Source organism: Balaenoptera physalus (assembly GCF_965194825.1).
Source record: "Balaenoptera physalus genome assembly, chromosome: 2".
Taxonomy (NCBI): domain Eukaryota; kingdom Metazoa; phylum Chordata; class Mammalia; order Artiodactyla; family Balaenopteridae; genus Balaenoptera; species Balaenoptera physalus.
This window is the reverse complement of record NC_138883.1, coordinates 49,205,686-49,230,411: the sequence shown is the minus strand read 5'-3', so window position 1 is coordinate 49,230,411 and position 24,726 is coordinate 49,205,686. Positions and strand designations below refer to the sequence as shown.

Sequence of the window (24,726 nt, the reverse complement as noted above, 5' to 3'; positions counted from 1 at the left end):
TGATAAATAACTATGCTTAGTTTAGGATCTCATCATTTTTCTTCTGAACTATTAGGAGAACCTCTAAACTGGCTTTCCATTCTCCAAACTGATATGTAAGCCATTACCAGAGGGATATTTCTAAATCATTAGTCATGTCTTGTTCCACTCTGCTTAAAATTCCGTGCTTTGCATGGTCCTTGAGATAAAGTTCAAACTTAGCATGGCATACAGTTCAGTTCATTCAGTCTCTGGTGACATCCAGAATTCAGGAACCGTGTTAGAGACTGGAGTCCTTCCTCTGGCCTCTTCTCCCGCCTCATCCCTTCCTGCGTGGGGAACCATGTTTTCCAGCCTCCATGCCTTGGTACGAACTGTTCCCTCTGCCCGGCACAGCCTTCCACATGCTTGACCCGTTCTACATTTTTTTCCTTTCAAAACTCAGCTTAAGTTTCACTTATTTGTAGAATTATCTCCTGATTGTTCCCAGACTAAGAGCACTTCCTCTCTGTTCTCCCTCTCCACTCAAATATGTGCCAGCATATATTTTTTGTTAGAATTCTATGGCACTGATTAGTAATAATTTTCTGTCTTCCTTCTCAAAAATGTACCCCTTTGAGGCCAGGGCTGTATCCTGTTTATGTTTTTTTTCCCCCTCTGTATTATATCATCTAGCAAGATGACTCTTCTATATATTTTATTATTTTTTTAAAATGTGAATTTGAACCTATCTCAGTATTAATCTCTGAAGGATTCCCTTTGTTATTGACTGAATGTTTGTGACCCTCCAAAATTCGTATGTTGAAGCCCTAACCCTCATGTGATGGTGTTTGGAGATGGGGCCTTTGGGAGGTAATCACGATTAGAGAAGCCATAAGGGTTGGGCCTCTGTGATGGATTAGTGTTTTTTTTTTTTTAAATAGTAATCTTTTATTTATTTATTTATATATTTATTTTTGGCTGTGTTGGGTCTTCGTTTCTGTGCGAGGGCTTTCTCCAGTTGCAGCAAGCGGGGGCCACTCTTCATTGCGGTGCGCGGGCCTCTTCACTATCGCAGCCTCTCTTGTTGTGGAGCACAGGCTCCAGACGCACAGGCTCAGTAGTTGTGGCTCACGGGCCTAGTTGCTCCGCGGCATGTGGGATCTTCCCAGGCCGGGGCTCGAACCCGTGTCCCCTGCATTGGCAGGCAGATTCTCAACCACTGCGCCACCAGGGAAGCCCTGGATTAGTGCTTTCATAAGAAGAGACACCAGAGGGCTGGTCTCCTCCATGAGCACTCACCAAGGAAAGGCCATGTGAGCATCAGGGAGAAGGTGACTGTGTGCGAGCTGGGGAGAGTCCTCAGCAGAACTCAACCACGCTGACACCCTGATCTCACTCCTCAGCCTCCAGAACTGTGAGAAAATTAATTTCTGTTGTTGAAACCACCTGGTCTATGGTATTTTGTTATGGCAACTGAGCAGACTAATACACCTTCAGAGGAAGAATTGCTTGTTTATCATTTTGTTTACTGTCTCACTGTAGGAAACATTTCTTTTAGTTCCATGATAACTCAACATTTTAAAACATTTCTTTTCCTTGATTAAAAAAGTAATATATGCTCAATGTGCAAGATTTAGAACATACACACGTTCACACACACATACACACACACAAACACACACCCCACAGAGGAAAAATCACCTAGAATCCAGCACATAGAGAGAATAACTGTTAATATTTTGGGGTTTCATGAAACTCCTAGAGGAAAGCATAGGAACAAAGTCCCTGACATGGGTCTTGGTAATGATTTTGAGGGTATGATACCTAAAGAACAAGTGACAAAAATAGAAAATAAACAGGGGCAACTACCTCAAACTAAAAAGCTTCTGCACAGCAAAAGAAACCACTGACAAAGTGAAAAGACAACCTACAGAATGGAAAAAAATATGCAAACCATATATCTGGTAAGGGATTTATATCCAAAACATATAAAGAAATCATAAAACTCAATAGCAGAAACCCAAATAATCCAATTAAAAATGGGCAAAGGACCTGAATAGACATTTTTCCAAAAAAGGTACATGAAAGGCCAACAGGTACATGAAAAGATGCTCAACATCACTAGTCATTAGGGAAATGCAAATTGATACCACACTGAGATATATCTCACATCTGTTAGAATCGCCATCATCAAAAAGACGAGAGATAAATGCTGGCAAGGATGTGGAGAAAAAGGAAGACTTGTGCACTGCTGGTGATATTGTTTGCAGCCACTATGGAAAACAGTATGGAAGATCCTCAAAAGCTTAAAAATAGAACTACCATATAATTCAGCAATTCCACTTCTGAGAATATATCCAAAGGTAACAAAAAGACTAATGTGAAACGATATCTGCACCCCAATGTTCATTCTATCATTATTTACAATAGCCAAGACATGGAAACAACCTAAGTGTCCATCAATGGATGAATAAAGAAGTTGTGATACATCTATATCTATATCTATATATCTACAACAGAATATTACTAACCAATGAGAAATGAGGAAATCCTACCATTTGCAACAACATGGATAGAACTTGAAGGCATTATGCTCAGTAAATTCGGTCAGACAAACACAAACACTGTATGGTCTCACTTACATGTGGAATCTAAAACAACAATAAGAATCAAACTCATAGAAAGAAAGGTCGGACTATGGTTACCAGAGGCGAGGGGGTAGGGTTGGGGAGGGGGAATTGGAGGAAGGTGGTCAAAAAGTACAAACTTCCAGTTATAAAATAAATACTAGGGATGTAATGTACAGCTTGATGACTACAGCTAACACTGCTGTATGATACATAGGAAAGCTGTTAAGAGAGTAAATCCCAAGATTCTCATCACAAGGAGAAGAAGTCTTTTCCTTTATTCTTCTTTCTTTTCTTTTTATTGTAGCTAGATGAGAAGATGGGTGTTAGCTGAACCTACTGTGGTAATCCTTTCACAATATAAGTAAACCAAACCATCTTGCTGCATGCTTTAAACTTACACAGTGCAGTATATCAATTATTTCTCAGTAAAACTGGAAAAAAAAGTTGGCATTTGGTTTTCTAATATTACACACAACATATTTTATATTATATATGTATACACTCATATACATATTCCACAAAAATGGGATCATACTCTGTATGATTTTAGAGACTGCTTTTGATGCATAGTGCACAATTTCCTATAACAGTAATTATTCTTCTGCAACATTACTTTGGCTACATAATTTTCAGATAAATATGTAACTCAACTTTAGAAATAATTCTTGGTGTATATTCTTCTCAGAAGTGGTTAGAATTTTATTCTAACTAGAATTTATTCTAACTAGTTTACTGGTTTCCCCAATCCGATGGTTTTTTTACTCCCACAGAGTTGAGTTTCCTCTGGTTTAAGCCTGGCAATTTCTAGCAAGAGTATTACGGAGAATCTTAAAAATAATTTGTTCATTCATTGATTTATACACTGCATAGTAGTACTATGTTTGTATTTCTGGAGAAAAATTCAGCAGTATGTAGCAAGAATCCTAAAAATACACATGACCTTTTTTCCAGGTATTGTACTTTTGGAAATTTACTGTAGGGTAATAATCACAGATGTACAGACAAATTTATAATCATTGCAGCATAGAGAGTGAAAGAATGGATGTGACATAAACCACCACCAGTGGAGCAATAGTTGAAATAATTGTGGTCCATTCGTACGATGGAATATTTTTCAGCCATTAAAAGCACTGTTTTCAAAGAGTATTTAAGGATGTGGCAACTGTTTAGAATAAGTAAAAAAAAAGTTACAAAATTATGTGTACGATATGTGGTCCCAGTTTTGCACAAAACCAAAAGTCTATTCTTAGAAAATAAGTCAAAACATCAACATAGTGATAGAGTTTTCTCTAATACCTGGATTCCTGCTAATTTTTAAGTTTTTCCTTTATCCTTCTCTGAATTTTCCAGAGTACCTATGGAAAACATGTATTCCTTTCATAATTAAAAATGTTTTATGTGATTAAAAAACGTTCAGGATATTTTATTGATTTCCAAGAAATGGAGCACCTTGTATTAGAATTATTGTTTCATTTTGGTCAAATGAAATGCTTCAAAAGCAAATTGAGGACTCACCTTTAACGGGGATACCGCAAAGCTTCTGTAGTGCTTTTGATGAAGGGAAGAACACTAAGGAACCAGGGGAGCACTATATATATTAAATATATTACTATATATATTTATATACTACACACTTGTTCTTCAAGATCCAGGTTAAATGTCACTCTCCTGGGAAGTTTTCTCCACACCCTACCCCTGCACCACAAACACAAATCCAGTCTAGCCACTGATCATGCTGTGTTGCAATGATCTTTCTTTTCCTTCCTAGATTGTTCAGGGTACCTGGTCTATAGCACTCAGTAAAACGCTGAATGCATAAATGCAGAAATGAATGACTCATCGAATGCCAGTATTACTCAGTCTCTCTCTGAAACCCCAATACCTGAGCAAATCAAAGCTGGTATGTTGGACTTGGTGGAGTGATATCAGCTCTGCCCGGGAGAGAAGCAACTCAAGTTAGGATATGGGACGGATGGTGTCGTTACAACCTCGGTGAATATTTTTCATTCATTTCCCTTATCTTTGCTCTCTCTAGTTCTTGCATTACCTGTATTAGCCTTCACCTTTCTGAAGTGAGAACTGTTAAGCAGAAAGGAGCCTGCCTGCTCTGTAGGTCAGCTTCCTGCATTATTTGGTCCTGAGCCCTGTAGGAGAGCTGATCTGTGTTCACACACTGAACTGTCGTTTCCAAATGGGTTGGGGGAGGATGCTGGGGTCCCTTAAAAGCCTGATAAAAGAACAGTCATATAGTAAAGACATTGGGGAAAGGGGCTATTGACCAAGGTTTTTTATGTAACAGCACAAAAAGATGGGAGTAGGGGCTAGAAGTAGGGGCCTTGCTAACAAACAAGGAGCCGTCTAGGGCTCTGGCTGCTCTTCTCATGTGAACAAACGGGAGTCGATGAGCAGAGTGCTGGAGCACAGGACTCTTTCTGTTAACTTCAAATTCCATTCCTATGTTGTAGGACTGATTAATTAATAGGACATGGGTCACATTCTGGCTCCAGATGCCATGCCCACAACTCCTCCTGGGATCAGTGGGAATGTGGGTTTATAGCTGAGGGCAGTTTGGTTTTCTTGGATGACGTGTGTGTGTGTGTGTGTGTGTGTGTGTGTGTGTGTGCGTGTGTGTGTGCATGTGTATGTGAGAGAGAGAGAGAGAGACTGAATATTAGTCTTCAAGAGAAAGGACTAAAAACATCCCTGTGTGTTTGGGGATGGCCCTTTCTTTGCTGTTATGAATGGTTCTACTAATAGAAAGAATTAACAAGTATTCCATCTGTCAGAAATCTCATTTAATATTCATGTCTGAAATAAACTGAGTTCTTGTCCTAATCTGGCTTGCTGACTGTTACTTCTCAGCCCCAGGGAAAGGATCATCCCAAAGGGATCTCTTCCAAATTGGAGAGAAGAGGGTGGAGGTAGAGAAAAATGAAAAGACTGATTCTGCCTTCCAAGGAGTTTAGTTTTTAATGCCACTGCCCTCTAGCCCTGAATTGCTTTGTGGCAAATGGCTCATCTTGGTTTTCTGAAGCATACCACCTCCTGTTAACAAAGGCCATTCAAGGTCACCATGATTGGCCTTCATTTCTCAGAAGTCTTTCCCTCCCCAGCCAGGGCAATTCTCAACCTCTACTTTTGTTTCCTGATAAGGCTGCCTTTCTGCATGGGATTCTGAAAGACTCTTATATTTGATACTCAGTTTACAGATTATTGCCAAGAAGCTATTTACATTGTCCAGACACAGAACTGAATGCTTTTTCTATTTTGTCTAAGAGCTCTTCATGAAGGGTAGCAGAGAATTCAATTTTATGATTTTGCAAAACCAAGCTGACAGTAGATTTGTCATCAGTAAACTTGGGCAATGCAGGGCCTATAAAAGTGGTCCAGGTGAGCTGCCCCACCCCCTCTCAAGGTGAACCTTAGTGCCAAGAACTCACTCTCTTAATTAGTATAACTTGAAAATAAATTTTGTCATTTTATAGGACAAATGTCGACACCTTGTTTTTCTTCCTTAAAATTGTTTTCGATATTTTTGTTTCTTTGCCTTTTCACATTAATTTTAAAATCATATTGTCAAATCCCAATTAAAATTATTTTGGATTTTGATTGCACTTTTATCGAGTTTATAAATTAATTCGAGAAGAGTTATCCTCTGTAGGATATTAAGTTCTCCTATCACATGATATATTGCTCCATTTATTTGGTCTTCTTTCATATCTTTCAGGAAAGGTTAATAATTTTCTCCATGAAAGTCTTGTACCTATTATTCCAGTGCATAATTCAGTGCCTGGTACACAGCAGATACTCAATAAATTTTTATTGAATGTATATATTTTTGTTACTATCGTGACTAGAATGAGTTCAACAAATTTTTTTTATATTAATCTCTTATCTAGGAATCTTTCTGAAGCAACTTTTTCAATTCTAATATGGTACATTTTCTTTGATTTTCTATATATATAATATCGATAATATAGTCTGAAAGTCAGAAGTTTGTTTTTTCTTTCCAAGTCTTATGCATTTAATTTTCTTCATTGACTTATTTTACTCGATATGATCTCCAGGTCAATGTTGACTAGAAATGGTGATGGGGGATTCCGTTTCTTTTACTGAACTTAATGGGAAATCAATCACCATAATATGTATGATTTTTATAGATGCCCTTTGTCAAATTAAGGTAGTTCCCCTTCTCTTCCTAGTTTTCTAAGTGTTTTTCCTTATTCTTGAAATCATGGATGGGTTTCCAATTTTATTAAATGCTTTAAAAATTGCTTGATTAGAAGTGCTGATATAGATAGATAGATAGATAGTATCTATGTTGATTTGTTGTTCATTCTTTAGTATTTGCATATTGGCCACAGATGCAAAATTGGGAGGGAATATAGCATAATGGTTAAGGACACAGGCTCTGAGGTGAGACTGTTCTATTTTGAAGCCTTGTTTTATCACTTCCTGACTCTCAACTTGGGCAAATTACTTAAACTGTCTATGTTACCTTATCTCCAAATGGAGTTAACAACAACACCTACCAAATAGTCTATTTTTTTTTGAGATATTAAATGAAATCATGAGTAAAGCTCTTAGAATAGTTCCCAGTGCTTTATGAACATTCAGTGTATCTCAACTGCTATTCTTTTTCCTATTGCTATCATTTCTTAGACTCTACTTGTGCAGTTTTGCTATCAAGATTATAATAGCCCCTACAGGGAGATCGAGAAATTTCTCTTTTATTTTATTTTCCAATATAACTTGCATAATATTAGAATTTTATGTTTGCTGAAGCTTTCACAATACTCATTAATAAGAATAGTCATGCCGTGGAAGTTTATATGAATATGTATTTTTGCTATTTAAAAAATTATAGATATATGTAAACTTTTAATTTCTTTTTGAGTCAATGTTGACAAGTTTGTCTAAAAATTATAAATTTAGCTCTCAAAATTTGGGTTCATAGCATTCACTTAAGTAATTTCTTCAGTCTCTATTTCACTTGAAATGATGATCTCATTTCTACTCCTATCATTGTTTAATTTGTGCCGTCGCTTTTTCTTGATCAGTCTTACCAGAAAATCATCTATTTGATTTGCCATTTCAGAAAAAACTTGGTTTTATTATTCTTTTGTATTGTTTCTTCCTTTTAGTTTTATTATAACCATTCATCTACTATCTTTGAGTTTTATCTTTTTTCAAACTTCTTGAATTGAATGCTTAGCTCATCTTAGTTTTAGTATATATAGATATATATTCAAGGCTATAATTTTTCCTTTTAATGCTGCTTTAGCCACATCCTCAAATGTTGGCATGCTGTGCTAATGATTTCTATTATGAGTTCTTTGTTAACTCACACATTATTTGGAAAAATGTTTTCTTGTCATGTGTAATTGTTCCATTGTTACAAAATTATGTCTTTCTGCTGCATTTTGGGAATTCATGATTCTACATTTCCTTTAGTCAACGTTGATAGTTATAATTATTTGAATCTTCTATGTCTTACCAAAATTTTGATCAAGATAATTTATCACTTTCTGAGAAGGCATACTGAAATCTCCCTCTATGATTTGTTCTTTTTTTTTTTCCTTATAATTTTGTAGCTTTTTGCTATGTATATTGAGACCATGTTGTTCAGCACAACAGAATCAGGCTCATTCTATCTTCCTGAAAAAACTGTCCTTTTCACTTATTATGTTTAATATGAGTAAATTCTATTTGCCTTAAATTCTAATTTGTCTGATATTAATAAGGCTCTATAGCTTTCTGGCAGTTTCTATTTGCCTGCCATGTCTTTTTTTCATTTGTCCATTATAAATATCATACAGTTGGAATTTTTAAAGTTCCAGTCTGATACTATGTTATAAGCAGTAGTTTTAATGGTTTTTACATTTATTACTGATAATTGGGACTTATTTCTTCTATCTAATTTTCTGTTTTTGTGTTACCTTCCATTCTTGTTGCTATTCTTTTTGTCCTTACATTTGATTTTTCTTTATTTTCCCTCTTCCTTTTCTAATCTGGAAGTTATACATTTTTTAAAAACTTTTATTTATTATTATTATTTTTCAAAGATTTTTTTAGATGTGAACCATTTTTAAAGTCTTTATTGAATTTGTTACAATATTGTTTCTGTTTTATGTTTTGGTTTTTTGGCTGTGAGGCATGTGGGATCCTAGCTCCCAAACCAGGGGTCAAACCTGCACCCCCTGCATTGGAAGGCAAAGTTTTAACCACTGGACCACCAGGGAAGTCCCCTGGAAGTTATACATTTTATTTCTGTTGGTGGTAATCTTTAATTTTTTGTCATCAGTACTTGACTAAGTTTAAGGTGAACATTTCCCAAACAATGTGAGAACTTCTACTTTTTTCCCCTATTTTTTTATTGTGGTAAAATACACAGAACATAAATTTGCTATATTAACTATTTTTAAGTCTACAGTTAAGTAATATTAAATACATTCATAATGTTGTGCCATCATCCGTCTCCAGAACTCTTTCATCTCGTAAAACTGAAAATCTGTATCCATTAAACAATAATTCCCCCTTCCCCCTCCCCCCAGCCCCTGGCAACAACCATTCTACTTTCTGCCTCTATGATTTTGACTACTCTAAGTACTCATGTAAGTGGAATCATGCAATGTTTGTCCTTAAGTGGCTGGCTTATTTCACTTAGCATAATGGAGAACTTCCACTTTTTAATTCAGCTCTTCTCCCATATCCATGTTGTTGGCACCTACTATTTTCTTCTACCTTGTTTTTAATTCCTTGTTAGTTATTCATATTATTATTAAGCTTTGTTTATAGTCAAGCTTAATTAGAATTAATACTATATATACTGATATTTCTGTTCATCATTACATCTTGCATCATATTCCTTTGTTTAGCATCTAGAGAATGGAGACCCAGAGAAGGTGAGGACAGATTCAGCAGGAATGAGAGAGCTGTAGGATGAAAAGGAAAGGAGATTTAGGTCAGGAAGAGGACTTTTTCAGCTTGAGACCTTGGCGATGGAGCAGGTGTCAGTGCTCAGCACACCAATAATTATTTGTGGAGCCTTCATTTCCTAGATACTTGCTATCTGGAGGAAAAGTTAGTCACTCTGAGCTGCAGCGTAGGAGACTCAGTTCCAATTTTTTCTTCTGAAAAAAGTGGGAACAACCAGGCTTGCAGAACTATTATCCTACTTAAAAAAAAAAAAAGGATACATATTAGGTGCTCATCAATTTACAAAAATCTCCAAGGGTTGTGTCTAAAATCTTCATAGCCTTTGAACTTCGTCTCTTCAAGTCCTTGCCTCCATTCTCTAGATGCTTCTCTTGTGTCCTCATTCATCAGTATCATTTTGGCTTCATTTGCCCCCTACCCAACCTGGACTCCATCAGAGTCCATTATTTAAACAGGATTTTTGCCAGAACCTTAGAATTGCTCTCTCCCAAGTGATGGCTGGATTGTCAGTCATCAGATCTGGGAAACCCTTACCTTTTCTTCTACCTGTTCCATAGTAGTGTGGTATCTCTGCTTTTGGGCTGAGGTCTTGGTTTAGGACACGGAGCAGATATTACAGCCACTCCCTGAGAGCAGCCCAACCTCCCCTCCCCTCAGCCGTGACTTACTTTTTCCTCAGTGAGCCAGCTGCCTTTGGAGCATTCCTCCAGAGTGGTGACTGTCAGCAGCAGCGCTGTGGCTTGGCTATTGTCAGTGCCAACTAGGGTCACATCTGCTCTCCTTTTCCATAAGACATATTGGCTGAGTTGGTGCTTTACCAAACTGCAGCAGGCTCTGTGGGTTTCTGTCAGCATTTCTTCTTACCTCTTGGTCTCAGTTGTTTCTAGGAGGGAGTAGAACTTTGTCACTGAGTCATTGCTGGCTGTGATGCGGGAAGTCAGAACAGCTTTTAACATTTTCCTGTTAATATGTGACCCCTACTTTACCCCCCGGAGCTCTGAGGGTGTGTTGAGGGGGAAGATTCATAGGAAGGAATTGATTTAATGGGGATGATAGCCTGGGATGGGACATAATTCCGCCCAGCCCAGCCTTTCTGCCCACCTCACAGTAGGGAGGGGTTGGTTCATGCCACTTTATTGGGACTTGCTTTGGTGTCAACATAAATGAGATAAATGCAGGAAATGCAAAGATGGGATTGCATTCATTCTCGAAGGAGTGCTTATTTGTGACTGGCCTACTTAGAAAAATGGAGTGGAAAAAGAAGGAAAGTTTTGAGGCAGAAAAAAATAAGATAATGGAAGGTAGAAATAGAGGACCACAGTGAAAGGCCAAGCAAATGGGCTGTGTCAGCTCTAAAATGTCCCTGGACAGGATTCCTCCTGGCTCTACCCTGGGTTTTCCATTCCTGCTGACATTTCCAAGTCATAAGTCAAGGGAATATATTCAAAGAGCCATATGACTGTGTTAGAATGTGCATGTCCGGGAAAGCCTCTAGGCGGAGTAGGCTCAAAGGTGCTGGAGGTGGGAGGGCAAGGGTGGAACAGCAGGGCGGGGCATTAGACAGGGTGGCCACTGCCTGTGTAGTCCAAGATCTCTCCTTTTTAAAAGAAATTTTGGGGTTTTGGCCTGTGAAGGACAGCCAGGTGAGTCAATTCTGCTGAGCTGGGGTGGGAAATTGCAACTTCGTGCTCTCTTAGATTCTAAAAGTCTGTTAGGAGATCTGCAACAGTAGATCTTTTTTATTCCTGTTTTATTGTGCTTTTTAAAAACTTCACAATTAATAAAACCTTCCCCATTCTGCCCCTGGGGGATCAAATCCTTTTTCTCTCATTTGACTCACAATAACCCTGAGCACCATCTAGGTACTTTTCAGGTGAGGAAGCTGTGTATTGCCCCCAATCCTGCCCCAAATGTCAGTTTTTTCCTCAGTTTAGGACCAATCCCTGATCAACTGCTTCACATTTTCAGAGCAGTCATGGCTTCACTTTTTGCATGTCCTAACATTTGACATGGACATTTATCTAAAGGGCTTTCTCTCTGGAGCCCCTTAAGGGCTATTCTTAATTACTTGATGCCATAGTGTTTGGGTCGTGACTATGTGGCATGCTAATCTCTAGATAGCCATAGTTTTATTTAATTTTTACATCCCTATGAAGTAGGTATTATTATTATTATTCTCATTTTATAGAGTTCTGAAATGAAATTCAGAAGAGTCACGGAAGGGAACCCCAAAGTCATTCAGTTGCAAATGCCCGAGGCGGGATTTGAACCCAAATCTGTCCTACCCCAAACCTAAGTTCCTAACCTGTCTGCTGGGAGCTCTCAATCTGGAGTCAGTGATGCTGTCCTCCCTAAATTCTGTGTAAACTTTGTGTATGTGTTTTTTTTTTCTGGGAACAGAGATCATGGCCTACATCAGATTTTCAAAAGGCTGTAGTCCCACAAGTCACTGAACTATTAGAGCTGGTGGATCAGTTAGGATGCTCTTGGCTGCAAACAAAAGAAAACCCACCTCAAACTGGCCTTGTGTCAGTTTTCATGCACGGTTTGATTAGGAGTCCTGCTCCATTTCTCTGTCACGCTCTTGGTTTTGCCCTCCTTCGTGTGTTGGCTTGGTCCTCTGGCTTCCCTTACTGGTAGCAAAATGCCTGCAGCAGTTCCAGGTACAATGCTGTTCACTAGAGGTCCAAAAGGGGAGCGTTTCTCTCCTCTCCACCATCCAACAAAACTTGTGAACTTCACTCTGATTGGACCAACTAAGGTCATGTGCTCCTGTCCCACCTGATCCCTGGGGCTGGGGGATGCCATGTACTGATTGTCTGAGGCTTGTGTTCCTTGCCCATTCCTGCATCAATCCTAGTTGTAAAGAGGATAAGGTTACACTGAGTGCCTGAGGCTACTAGGGACACACTCCTGGGGCTGGGGGAAGGGTCATTGTTACCCAAACAACATGGCTGTTTCCTAATGGTCCAGGGAGGGGTGAAATGGATAATGAGTTGGCATCCAACGATACCCGATATAGGTAGTATTCTTCCCTTGATATCTCACAGAAGACCTTAGAACAAACTTCCTAATCCAGTGGGACAGCATGAAAGCAAATTCAGCTTCTAGTAGGAAGCGTTTTGGCATTTCATTGTTCTCTTTGATTTGAGGAGTTTAATATCCTGCCTTTCTCCCATCCCCAATCAGAGTCTATTTAGTGAGACAGGATGCCGCTACCAACTCAGAGATATTTCCTTTTGATGCACTTCTCATTAGAGTTGCTGCTTCTGAGAAATGCTTTCATACCCTGAGTTACAGATGCCTTTGGCATATTTTCCACTTGTTTAAGAGCATATAGTCTCAGACTCCAAAGGTGGGTGGGAAAGAGGAAGAGTATTTGAAAATGAGAATGTGAAGGAAGACAGCAGGCTTTCTATGAGAAACCAGAGTGATGACAGCATGCGTCTGAAAATATAATTATCCTCTTTTGTTTGCTTGATAGAGTTTTGATAGATAGAATCTTGACAGCTCTGTTATGAAATGTTAAAATGTAATTTAGGTTAAAAATTGTAATTATCTTAAATTATAGTCTGAAGTCATTTTCCAGGCTTTGATCCTTTTATCGTGTGTGACACAGCAGGGGCTACAGGTGAGGCAAATCCAGCTGCTGTGTTTGCATAAAAGAATGAAAGAAATGGTTGATTGGCTCACTGGACGCCCCTGGGGTGGGGGCATAGATGTAGGCACAGAGGGAAACCAGTGGGATTTGACTCCTGCAAGGAAATCCCTGGATGATGCTCTTAAATTTAGAGCTGAGGGTGCATTGTGGGTACTTCCGTCTATTAGCGAATAAAGCCCAAGCTTCTTAGAGCAACATTCAGGCTCTTGAGGACATGGCCTTCAATCACTTTCTCAGGCTCCACGAGATGCATGGTGCAGTGGGGAGAGTGTGGGCTGCAGAGTCAGAGAGTAGACTCTTACCTCTCTCTCTGACTTGCTGAGCAATGCAAGATTTACTGTTTTAGATCTCTGAGCTTGTTTCCTCTGTTTACTATGAAAGAGAAAAAGACACACTAACTTTCCTTGTGGCACCAAATTATCCCAACAGCCCTCTGTCCTTACCCAGATATCCCCTCCCTCCCTTATATTCCCCTACTTTTATTTCCCGAGGTCTCTCCCTCACTTGCCCTCCCATCAAGGAGACTGAACATCACTGGGGCAGGGGCCGCATGTCTGACCCTCCCTTCTTCACCTCTAGTCCCAGTAGAGTGGTTTGTAACTTGGTTCATGGTTAAGTGCTCGGTACAGTTTTGGTAAAATGGATGTTCACTAACATTTTTCATTATCCACTTGTCCTTCTTAGAACATGTCAATAAAAATAAATAAAATACTTAAGTGAGTCAGAAGGAGAGTGGGTTGGTTAAGTGAGGCATGGCTTTGTAGGGTGGGCACTTGAGTCAGGAAGTCCTGGTTAAACTGCTGCCTTTGGGCAAGTGACCATTCTGGACCTCAGTTTTCCTCTGTAAAATGCAATGATAACAGGACTTACTTCATTGGGTTGTTGTGAGAAAAAGCTAAGATAATAAATATAAAATAGACTGAGGAGAGTACATACTTAACATGAAATAATTATTGTTCCCCAGCAGATTAGTTCTGCCAGGTAAGAATTCTACTGTACACTCATGAAATTCAATGAAGGTCTTAAATTCTTTCATGAAACGAAAACAAAAGCAAGGGTGGAGAAAGGCTTCCTCTTCTCTTTGCCCGAGGTGGAGATCAAGATATGTCTCCATCGGATGTCTCCCTTAGACCATCTGAGCATTACTGGGGTGAGCGGTTGCAGTGACAACTGTGCCCGATCACACTGCCACCTGTGTCACCATGTCAGGCAGCCTCTGAAGCATTGTCCCTTTTAACATCCTCAGAAGATACCCATCACGAGGTGTCTTCTAAATCCTGCATCCATATTCTTTAAATAGAATCAATAACTGATATTGATTCCACACTTATTATATGTCTATTGAATATTTTTACATAGGTGAGCTCATTTAATTCTCACAGCAGTCCCCTGAAGTTGTTCCTGTCGTTATCCCAACCTCACAGACCAGGAAACTAAAGCACAGGGCAGTCAGGTAAACTGCCCAAAGTGAGATGATTAGAGGTGATGGAGACAGGATTTGCCCCTAAGCAGTCTCATTGTGGCCCCTGTGCTCTTCACCACTGGCCCTGCTGCCCCTCCCCTCATGATGTCTGCACCCCAGAAGGCAGGTCCCTCTGGATGGTACCCAGGCCACTGATACCCACCAGGCTGCCCTTCACCCTAGCCTGTGGGTGCTCTTCACCCCAGTTGACTGACTCAGTCTCTGACCCTCTATTTTTTTTTTTTTTCCTTTTTCCATAGGGAACTATTAATCTTTTTTTTTCTTTTTCTTTTTTTTTTTTAACATCTTTTTTTTTTTTTAATTTTTTAATTTTTAATTTTTTTTTTAACATCTTTATTGGAGTATAATTGCTTTACAATGGTGTGTTAGTTTCTGCTTTATAACAAAGTGAATCAGTTATACATATACATATGTTCCCATATCTCTTCCCTCTTGCATCTCCCTCCCTCCCACCCTCCCTATCCCACCCCTCTAGGTGGTCACAAAGCACAGAGTTGATCTCCCTGTGCCATACGGTTGCTTCCCACTAGCTATCTATTTTACGTTTGGTAGTGTATATATGTCCATGCCACTCTCTCACTTTGTCACAGCTTACCCTTCCCCCTCCCCATATCCTCAAGTCCATTCTCTAGTAGGTCTGTGTCTTTATTCCTGTCTTGCCACTAGGTTCTTCATGACTGTTTTTTTTTCCCCCTTAGATTCCATATATATGTGTTAGCATACTGTATTTGTTTTTCTCTTTCTGACTTACTTCACTCTGTATGACAGACTAACTCCATCCACCTCACTACAAATAACTCAATTTCATTTATTTTTATGACGGAGTAATATTCCATCGTATACATGTGCCACATCTTCTTTATACATTCATCCGATGATGGACACTTAGGTTGCTTCCATGTCCTGGCTATTGTAAATAGAACTGCAATGAACATTTTGGTACATGACTCTTTCTGAATTATGGTTTTCTCAGGGTATATGCCCAGTAGTGGGATTGCTGGGTCATATGGTAGTTCTATTTTTAGTTTTTTAAGGAACCTCCATACTGTTCTCCATAGTGGCTGTATCAATTTACATTCCCACCAGCAGTGCAAGAGGGTTCCCTTTCCTCCACACCCTCTCCAGCATTTATTGTTTGTAGATTTTTTGATGATGGCCATTCTGATCAGTGTGAGATGATATCTCATTGTAGTTTTGATTTGCATTTCTCTAATGATTAATGATGTTGAGCATTCTTTCATGTGTTTGTTGGCAATCTGTATGTCTTCTTTGGAGAAATGTCTGTTTAGGTCTTCTGCCCATTTTTGGATTGGGTTGTTTGTTTTTTTGTTATTGAGCTGCATGAGCTGCTTGTAAATTTTGGAGATTAATCCTTTGTCATTTGCTTCATTTGCAAATATTTTCTCCCATTCTGAGGGTTGTCTTTTGGTCTTGTTTATGGTTTCCTTTGCTGTACAAAAGCTTTTAAGCTTCATTAGGTCCCATTTGTTTATTTTTGTTTTTATTTCCATTTCTCTAGGAGCTGGGTCAAAAAGGCTCTTGCTGTGATTTATGTCATAGAGTGTTCTGCCTATGTTTTCCTCCAAGAGTTTGATAGTGTCTGGCCTTACATTTAGGTCTTTAATCCATTTTGAGTTTATTTTTGTGTATGGTGTTAGGGAGTGTCCTAATTTCATACTTTTACATGTAGCTGTCCAGTTTTCCCAGCACCACTTATTGAAGAGGCTGTCTTTTCTCCACTGTATATGCTTGCCTCCTTTATCAAAGATAAGGTGACCATATGTGCATGGGTTTATCTCTGGGCTTTCTATCCTGTTCCATTGATCTATATTTTTGTTTCTGTGCCAGTACCATACTGTCTTGATTACTGTAGCTTTGTAGTATAGTCTGAAGTCAGGGAGCCTGATTCCTCCACTCCACTTTTTGTTCTCAAGATTGCTTTGGCTATTCGGGGTCTTTTGTGTTTCCATACAAATGGTGAAATTTTTTGTTCTAGTTCTGTGAAAAATGCCAGTGGTAGTTTGATAGGGATTGCATTGAATCTGTAGATTGCTATGGGTAGTATAGTCAATTTCACAATGTTGATTCTTCCAATCCAAGAACATGGTATATCTCTCCATCTATTTGTATCATCTTTAATTTCTTTCAACAGTGTCTTATAATTTTCTGCATACAGGTCTTTTGTCTCCTTAAGTAGGTTTATTCCTAGATATTTTATTCTTTTTGTTACAATGGTAAATGGGAGTGTTTTCTTAATTTCACTTTCAGATTTTTCATCATTAGTGTATAGGAATGCAAGAGATTTCTGTGCATCAATTTTGTATACTGCTACTTTACCAAATTCATTGATTAGCTCTAGTAGTTTTCTGGTAGCATCTTTAGGATTCTCTATGTATAGTATCATGTCATCTGCAAACAGTGACATCTTTACTTCTTCTTTTCTGATTTGGAGTCCTTTAATTTCTTTTTCTTCTCTGATTGCTGTGGCTAAAACTTCCAAAACTATGTTGAATAATAGTGGTGAGAGTGGGCAACCTTGTCTGACCCTCTATTGAATGGTGATCAAAGTTACTGCACCTTTGGACTTTAATGCCTGCAGCTATCGTTTCAAAGCGAGAACTGTAATTTAAAAGAGGCTTGGTGAAGTTTAATGAAAGGTGACTCTCCTCATGCTTGAGGTGAGTTGAAAGAGAATTCAACATAAGCCAATCAGCTGCGTGCAATGGCCTTGCTTAGGGCCTGCGCGAGTCCAGTGTGAAGGCAGATGAAAAGGGCCAAGTGCAAAAATGGGTAGGCACACATTTGTTTCCCTTCCTCCATCAGATGGGGCATCCTTACTCTCAGTCTTCCCAGACACTCTTCCCACTCTACGACCTGCCCCACAGCTCAGAAACCCTGTACACCTGCAGGAAAGCAAGAACCAGTTTTTCCAAAACATATTGCACATGCTTATGCGAACCCCAGAGTGGAATCAAGCTTTGGAGGAAGAGAGAACAGTTGTGTACCCTACAAAGTTCTCATTTGCCAACAGAATGAGTGCTAATAATCCCACAAACGTTGTTGTGGAAAACCACTTGGCCTCAGGACTCTGTAAACAACATGCTAAGACACACAGAAGGGTTACTCAGCCAGGGTGCCAGCAGGATCTAGGGGAGCTGAGATGCCTATTACCTGGCTTTGCCCTGCCTGCTCAGAAAGTTTCTCTGTTTCCTTGCTTTTGACGTGTGGGGCTCTAAATTTGAGAGCTTACTGAGATGTCCACTATGAGAAGCCAGATTCTGTGTTATGCTGCATATGTGATATTCCAGACTTGAAGCCTTTAAAATAAACGGAGGTATAGGTACTGGAAAGGCCAAACGAGGAAAACTATGTGCTGAAGAAAGGCTGCAACAAGAGGTGACAAGCCTCATACGAATTATTCATAAATCAATTCTGATTCATAGCAGGAGCTAAAACCGCCTGTGAACCCAGGATGGCTGCTGGTTGAGTGAGAGCGCTGGTGTGATGATTTGTTTCCTCCAATGAGGGCAGGGCCAATGGACGCCTTCAGGAGGGAGATTGCCGAAGATAAAAATGATCCTTCAAGGCCAAATGGTCTTTTGGCTGAAGGGCTCCGAGATTTGGTGACCAGAGTTGGACTGAAACCAGGGAGGAGGCTGAGGAAATTCTCAGCCAGAGGCCACCTGCATAGACTTGGGAGGGGTGGTGGGCCCTTGCCTGCCTTCACCCACATGCTGCAGTGTCTCTGGAGAATGAGGTTCCCAGAGTCCAGTTTTCCTCAGAGTAGGGGAAACTGTCTACTTCACAATTACCTAGGCCACTTATTCAAATGTACATTTTAGGTCTCACCCCAGACTCCCTGATTCAGAAACTGTGTCAATGCAGCTGGGGAATTTGCTTTTCTAGAAAATACTCTAGATGACTCTTTGTACTTAAAAGTGTGCAAACCACTGCTGAAGTCTAATAGGCAAATACTTTCTTGGGCTCTGGCATAATCTAACCTTTTTTTTAATTCAGGGAGGGAAGTGTCTGTTATGGTCCAGGTCAGACATAAATGGATAAGAATTTGATGCATCTGAGTTAGAAAAATGAATTAGTGAACTTGCTTTACCGAGCACTTCTGTCATAGACTAGGTGCTCAACCATGTGTTTATCGATTTGTTATGTCACCAGTGAGAGACATCCAGGTCCTGTGGCAGTTTCTTGTCCTCAAAAAATTTTCACTCTAGTTGAGAAGTGAAGGTCAACACTGACAAAACATTTATGAATCCTGTGAAATAACATATAATTAAGTACTAGATTTCCTGATGTAAAAGTTAAATGTTAGGTGAAAACTGAGGCCTGGTATAGTCAGGGGAAGCTTCGTAGAGGAGATGGGATTAAGCTGGATTGTGAAGAATTGGTAGATTTGGGGTCTAAGAAAGGATAGGAAGTGCCTGGCAAAAGGAACATAATGTCTGGTGGCCAGAAGCAGAAAGGGGTTTGGGAGCTGATCACACAGTAAGAAGACCTGAGTGAGTTGAGTTGAGTGTTGGGGGGTGTTCTGGAAGGTGTGTAGGATGGGCTGGGTCACCAAGGGCCTTAGAAGCAGGTAGAGGAATACGGATGAGAAAAGGGAAGTACTGAAACCGTTGAAGGGTGTTGAGTAGCAGAGATAACAATGTTTCATGGACCCAGCAGGGCCAGGAGATTCCCAAAGCTGGATGCCACTTTCATGCTCATGGGCAAAGTGGTGAGAAGTCAGATACATCAGGGGAGAGTCAGTTTAGAATCTGCATTTGAGTTGGATGCCTAGCGGGGGAGAGGAGGCAACAGAGAGCAGTTCCGGGGCTGCTAGGCCCTGCCTGGTTGGTGAGGGAGAGAGGCACCAAATCAGCCCAAGATGGCTGGAGCCAGATATGGAGTTGAGTCAAGGTCATGTGCTGTGGAATCTACAGTGGAGCGGGCCAGGGCTTCACAGGCAGGGCAGGAGGCCAAAGCAGACACTGAAGCTAGCAAGTAAGGCAGGACTTGGCACAGCAGAATCTGTGGAACTAGTCTGATTAACCATGGTGAAATGAGGCTCATGGGATATGTTCTTTGGAAATTCCAACAAAAAGTCAGTGTCGTCTTAAAGGGCCAGACCCCGCTGCACGGGCGTGGTTGGGGCAAACTCCACCCAGCTGTGAGTTATAGTTAGGATTGGTTTTCCTTCGCATGGCACACTGGCAGGACCCATCCCTAGTCTGCCCAGAGCTGCAGTGTTAAAGGGCATTGGACTGTAGGTGTGCATGGCTGATTTCTAGGAAAGTCACGACGCCTACTTCCTGGTGATGCTCATCAGCGAGCAAACCTGTACTTGGAGGCAGTCCGTGTCATAGAGGCAGAGACTGGTTGAAGAACAAGGGAGATTTCTGATCGTAGCTCGGGGATTGCAAAGACGTTTTTGTCTCCTGTGCCAATAGCACTGGTTTGATGGTGGCTGCGTGGAGTGCTTGGGCTAGTCTGGATTCCACAGGAAAGACGGTACTGATTGATCAGGGATGTTTGCCATGGGCGTCGGGGGAGGGAGGGAGGGAATGACGGCAGCACTGCTACCTATTTGCAGTGTCTGATTTGGTCCCGACCTCCTGATCTCATATGTGAGGATACTGAAGCCATAGATAGGAAGTGTGTGACCCACAGTCACAGAACTCAAGGGTAGAGCTAAGACTGGACGTTAAGTCTCCTGACTCCTGGTCCAATGTTTTTCCCGTGGATCACACAGCCTTCCTTCCCTCCCCCTTGCCACGGGCTGTCACACTCACTTCTTTCTCCCAGTCCCACCCTTGGCTTCTGTTAGACTTTGCATTAGGAACTTGGCCACAGAACTGATTTGCACAATGGCTAAACTTGTTTCACATGTGATCAGAACCCTTGGGGAAGGATTCTAGGAAGAGGACTTGCAGATTGATTCAGAATTCCCAAGTACTGGAAAGCTAGGGGCTTGGCAAGAGTTGGCTGAGCGAAGGAGCAGGACTAATGAGGAAAGATTTTCTAGGGCCGCAGCAGTGGATCGCGGTTACCGTTACAGAGCCGAAGATCGAAAACTCACGTTGGAGGCTGCGAGCCGCTCAAAGTTGGGGGTGGGCGCGTGTGGGGAGGAGAGAACCTGATGTTTATTGAACAGCAGCTGCGAGACGTAACCTGGGGTCTTGAAAAGCACAAGGGCAATGGCTCCGGCGATGTAACGTAGGCACACGGGAAATGTGAGCCAAAAAAGCCAGCTGTGCTTACAGCATTTCAGCCTCACAGTCACCCTGGGAGTGGGTATGATTAGCCCAAGTTTTACAGAAATAGGAAGTGAGCTGGGTCTCCCGATGGTTGACTGACTCATGCAGGTCTGCAAGTGGCTGATTGTGTTATAGATCCCAAATCTCATCTCCTTCTCCTGGGAGTGAGAATGCCTCTCGAGGCATCCCACTCCGCAAGAGAAAGAAAAGACTTGTCTCTTCTGCTTATTGCCCTGCTCTTGGCAGGCGAAAACTGTCAGCTTCGAGTCTATGGGACATAAATCCAATCTTATTCCTAATTCGTAGAGTGGAGACCAGGTCTGTGTTGTGTGTGTTCTTGAGTTGTGTGTATGTTTTATTGAGGAATTAACGTCAGAGGAAAAGGGTGTGTTTGGAACTTTCATACCTGCATCTGTCATTTCTGTTAGTGTCATTCCTCACCTCTTCTCCCCTACACTGGTTTTCTTTTTTGCTAGAAGAATCAGCGATAAGCTATTTGTTTAAAGAGATGTGCATAAACAACAAGGTCCTGCTGTACAGCGCAGAGAACCATATTCAATATCCTATGATAAACCATAATGGAAAAGAATATAAAAGAAAAGAATGTATATATATGTATGACAGAATCACTTTGCTGCACAGCAGAAATTAACACAACATTGTAAATCAACTATACTTCAATAAAAAGTATAATAGAATAAAATAAAGAGACGGGCAGCCTGCTAAGTCCAGACTGCCCTCAATTGCTTGTGGCATTTTGAGACATAAAATGTTGTTATTTGAAGCTGTTCAAAGAGGCTTCCAGCACATGCCCAGGCAAGGCCTCAGGGTGGGCAGAGCTTAGCTCCACCACTGACTTCACCAGGCTAATAACAGGGTAAATGGCTCCCATCTCACTACCAGCATCAGAAATTAAACCTGCACTTCTGGGGCCTGGCTGGAAACCACCCTCTCCTTCGCCTGCTGAGCAGGAGCTGTGCCCTCAAGGCCCATCTGCAGAGGTAGTGTGGCCACTTCTGGGCGTTAAAAGTGAGCTGACTGGTCTAAGCTGTCTATTGTTGCTGGTGCTGGCAGTGAAGCCGGAACCTAGATGGGGAGTCACCCCCATCTCTCATCAGTCTCACAACCACACTGTGTCAAATTGAACTCAGTCTAATGGTCTTACAACCACACTATTGGGTGGGGAGGGTCCATCAATCTCATTTCACAGGCGAGAAAACCAGGACACAGACCTATTAAGTGTCCTATTCAAGGCCACATGGAAATCTTAACATTTGTTTTTGGCTTTTAAATTTTCTTTTCTTTTCCAGTTTTATTGAGATATAATTGACATATAACATTGCATAAGTTTAAAGTGTACAACGTGATGGTTCAATATATGTATACATTGCAAAACGATCATTACACTGTCTAGTTAACATCCATCCCCTCACAGAATTACATTATTTTCCTTGTGATGAGAACTTTTAAGATCTCCTCTCTTAGCAACTTTCAAATATGCAGTACGGTATTGTTAACTATAGTTACCATGCTGTACATTACATCCCCAGGACTTGTTTATTTTACAACTGGAATTTTGTACCTTTTGCCCACCTTCACCCATTTTGCCCACTTCTACCCCTCACAGCCACCAATCTGTTCTCTGTACCTATGAGTCTGGTTTTTTAGATTCCATATGTAAGTGAGATCAAACAGTATTTGTCTTTGTCTGTCTGACTTATTTCCCTCAAACCCTAACATTTAAAAATAGAAGGCCAGCTTCTCCATATCTATAGAAGTGATTCTTTAAATGAATATAAATGATCAGATATTATTTTAATTACACTGCTCTTTTCTGGGAGGAGATAATTGCCATGCAAGTGAAAACAAAAGAAAAAAATTTAAATACTTTGCTGCTTTTTTTTTTTTGAGTAGAGAACTAAGTCTACCAAATTAACTCAACCACACGCTATGTCAACAGTTTCTACTGTCTTGCTTTAAAGACTTTGCAAGTGTTACACATTTTCACTTTTAAAAGGCTGAATCCAAAAGTCTTTGCTATTATGATTTTTTGAAATTTTATATATAATTTTATTAAAAAATAAGTTCACGGTAGAAAACTTGGAAATTGCTATAAAGGCAGAAAACAAATGCCATCCTAAAGTAATAATTCAGAAATCACTGTTTACATTGCTATATTTTCTTTCAGGCTATTTTTCTAGGCCTAAACATGTTTTGTTCTTTGAACAAAATTAAGATTTTGCTCTATACAGTTTGGAGCCCTAGATTCTTCTCACTTCATATTACATCATCCTATTTCTGTAACATTAAGATTAAAATACATTATTTTTAATGGCTGCATCATATTTTAACATTCATTTTTTGAAACATTTTCTTCACTTGGCTGGGCCATCTCTCTCTTGGTTATCCTGAGAATCTTCTAAATCTCTTTTGTGGAAGATCTTCATCTCTCCAATTCCTAACAGTGAGAGGTGCCCCAGAGCTCAGTCCTAAGGCCTCAGGCCTCCTCCCTTCCCCAGGTGCATTCACTTGCCAGATGATCCCATCAAGTACAATGGTCTCAAATATCATTGATCCACTGCCAGCTCCCAAATTCTAGCCTCAATACTAGACACACGTACAGCTGCCTATTTGCCACCTCCACTTAGATGACTAATGGACATAGTCAGCTTAATATGCCTAAAGCTAAACTCCTAATGAACCTGCACCCCAGGTTCCCCATCTCGGCAAATGGCAACCCCATCCCTGAGCTGCTCACGCCATGTCTGAGGTTTTCTCTGACTCTTATATCACACATCCAACCCTTCAGCAAATCCTACCACCACTAAACGAATCATGGGAATCATTTCACCATGAGTGTAAGTCCAATAATTATGCTGTACACCTTATACAACGCTGTATGTCAATTACATCTCAATGAAACGGGAAGAAAAAAGAAGACCAAAGCTAGAGAAGGGGATAATGTCATACCAAGATGAGGACCAAACACTAATAAATCACCTAAGGAAAAGCAGTCCTTGTGATGTGGAAAGCTATAAGAATTCAATCAGATTGCTTTTTTCTTAAAAATAACCTCTCATGTTGAAAAGTCATCTATCATTATTTCTTGATAATAATAATCTGATTTCTTGATACTGGGATTAGTTTTCACATGTATTAGATTTTCCATGTTACACAAGCTCAAACTTGTGGTTTGACTTCACGTGACATCAGTGATTGAGGTAGGCATCTTCTCTTTTAAGTGTAAACCTTTCAGTCTATGTGCATAAAAACAAACAGCAATAGTAAACAGAGTTACTGCTAACATTTTATTTTATTTTTTAAAATTTTTATTGAAATATAGTTGATTTACAATGTTATGTTAGTTTCAGGTGTACAGTGAAGTGATTCAGTTATACACATATATAAATATATATATATTCTTTTTTTATGTTCTCTTCCATTATAGGTTATTACAAGATATTGGGTATATTTCCCTGTGCTATACAGTAGGTCCTTGTTGGTTATCTATTTTAAATATAGCAGTGTTTATGTTTTAATCCCAAACTCCTAATTTATCTCTCATCCCCCTCCCCTTTGGTAACCATAAGTTTATTTTCTATGTCTGTGAATCTATTTCTGTTTTGTAAATAAGTTCATTTGTATCCTTTTTTATATTCCACATATAAGTGATATCATATGATATTTGTCTTTCTCTGCCTGGCTTACTTCACATAGTATGATAATCTCTAGGTCCATCCATGTTGCTGCAAAAGGCATTATTTCATTCTTTTTTATGGCTAACATTCCATTGTATATATG

The 24,726-nt window shown here is 40.1% G+C and overlaps 1 protein-coding gene and 1 long non-coding RNA gene across 3 annotated transcripts in view; one reads left to right on the top strand and one right to left on the bottom strand.

Moving 5' to 3' along the window:
• LOC309654458 overlaps positions 1-24,726 on the bottom strand; it is a 595,613-nt gene that overhangs the window by 17,620 nt on the left and 553,267 nt on the right. The window lies entirely within an intron of this gene.
• The window catches only part of TMX1 (thioredoxin related transmembrane protein 1), a 110,954-nt gene that overhangs the window by 69,260 nt on the left and 16,968 nt on the right, over positions 1-24,726 (top strand). Inside the window, exon 9 of one of the 2 annotated variants that reach the window (XM_082448419.1) lies at positions 2,141-2,162. The exons of the other annotated variant lie outside the window; for it this stretch is intronic. Coding sequence (XP_082304545.1) covers position 2,141 — 1 coding nt within the window. The 3' untranslated portion in view covers positions 2,142-2,162. Of the gene's footprint in view, positions 1-2,140; positions 2,163-24,726 lie in introns of those variants that run through there. 2 annotated transcript variants of the gene reach the window in all.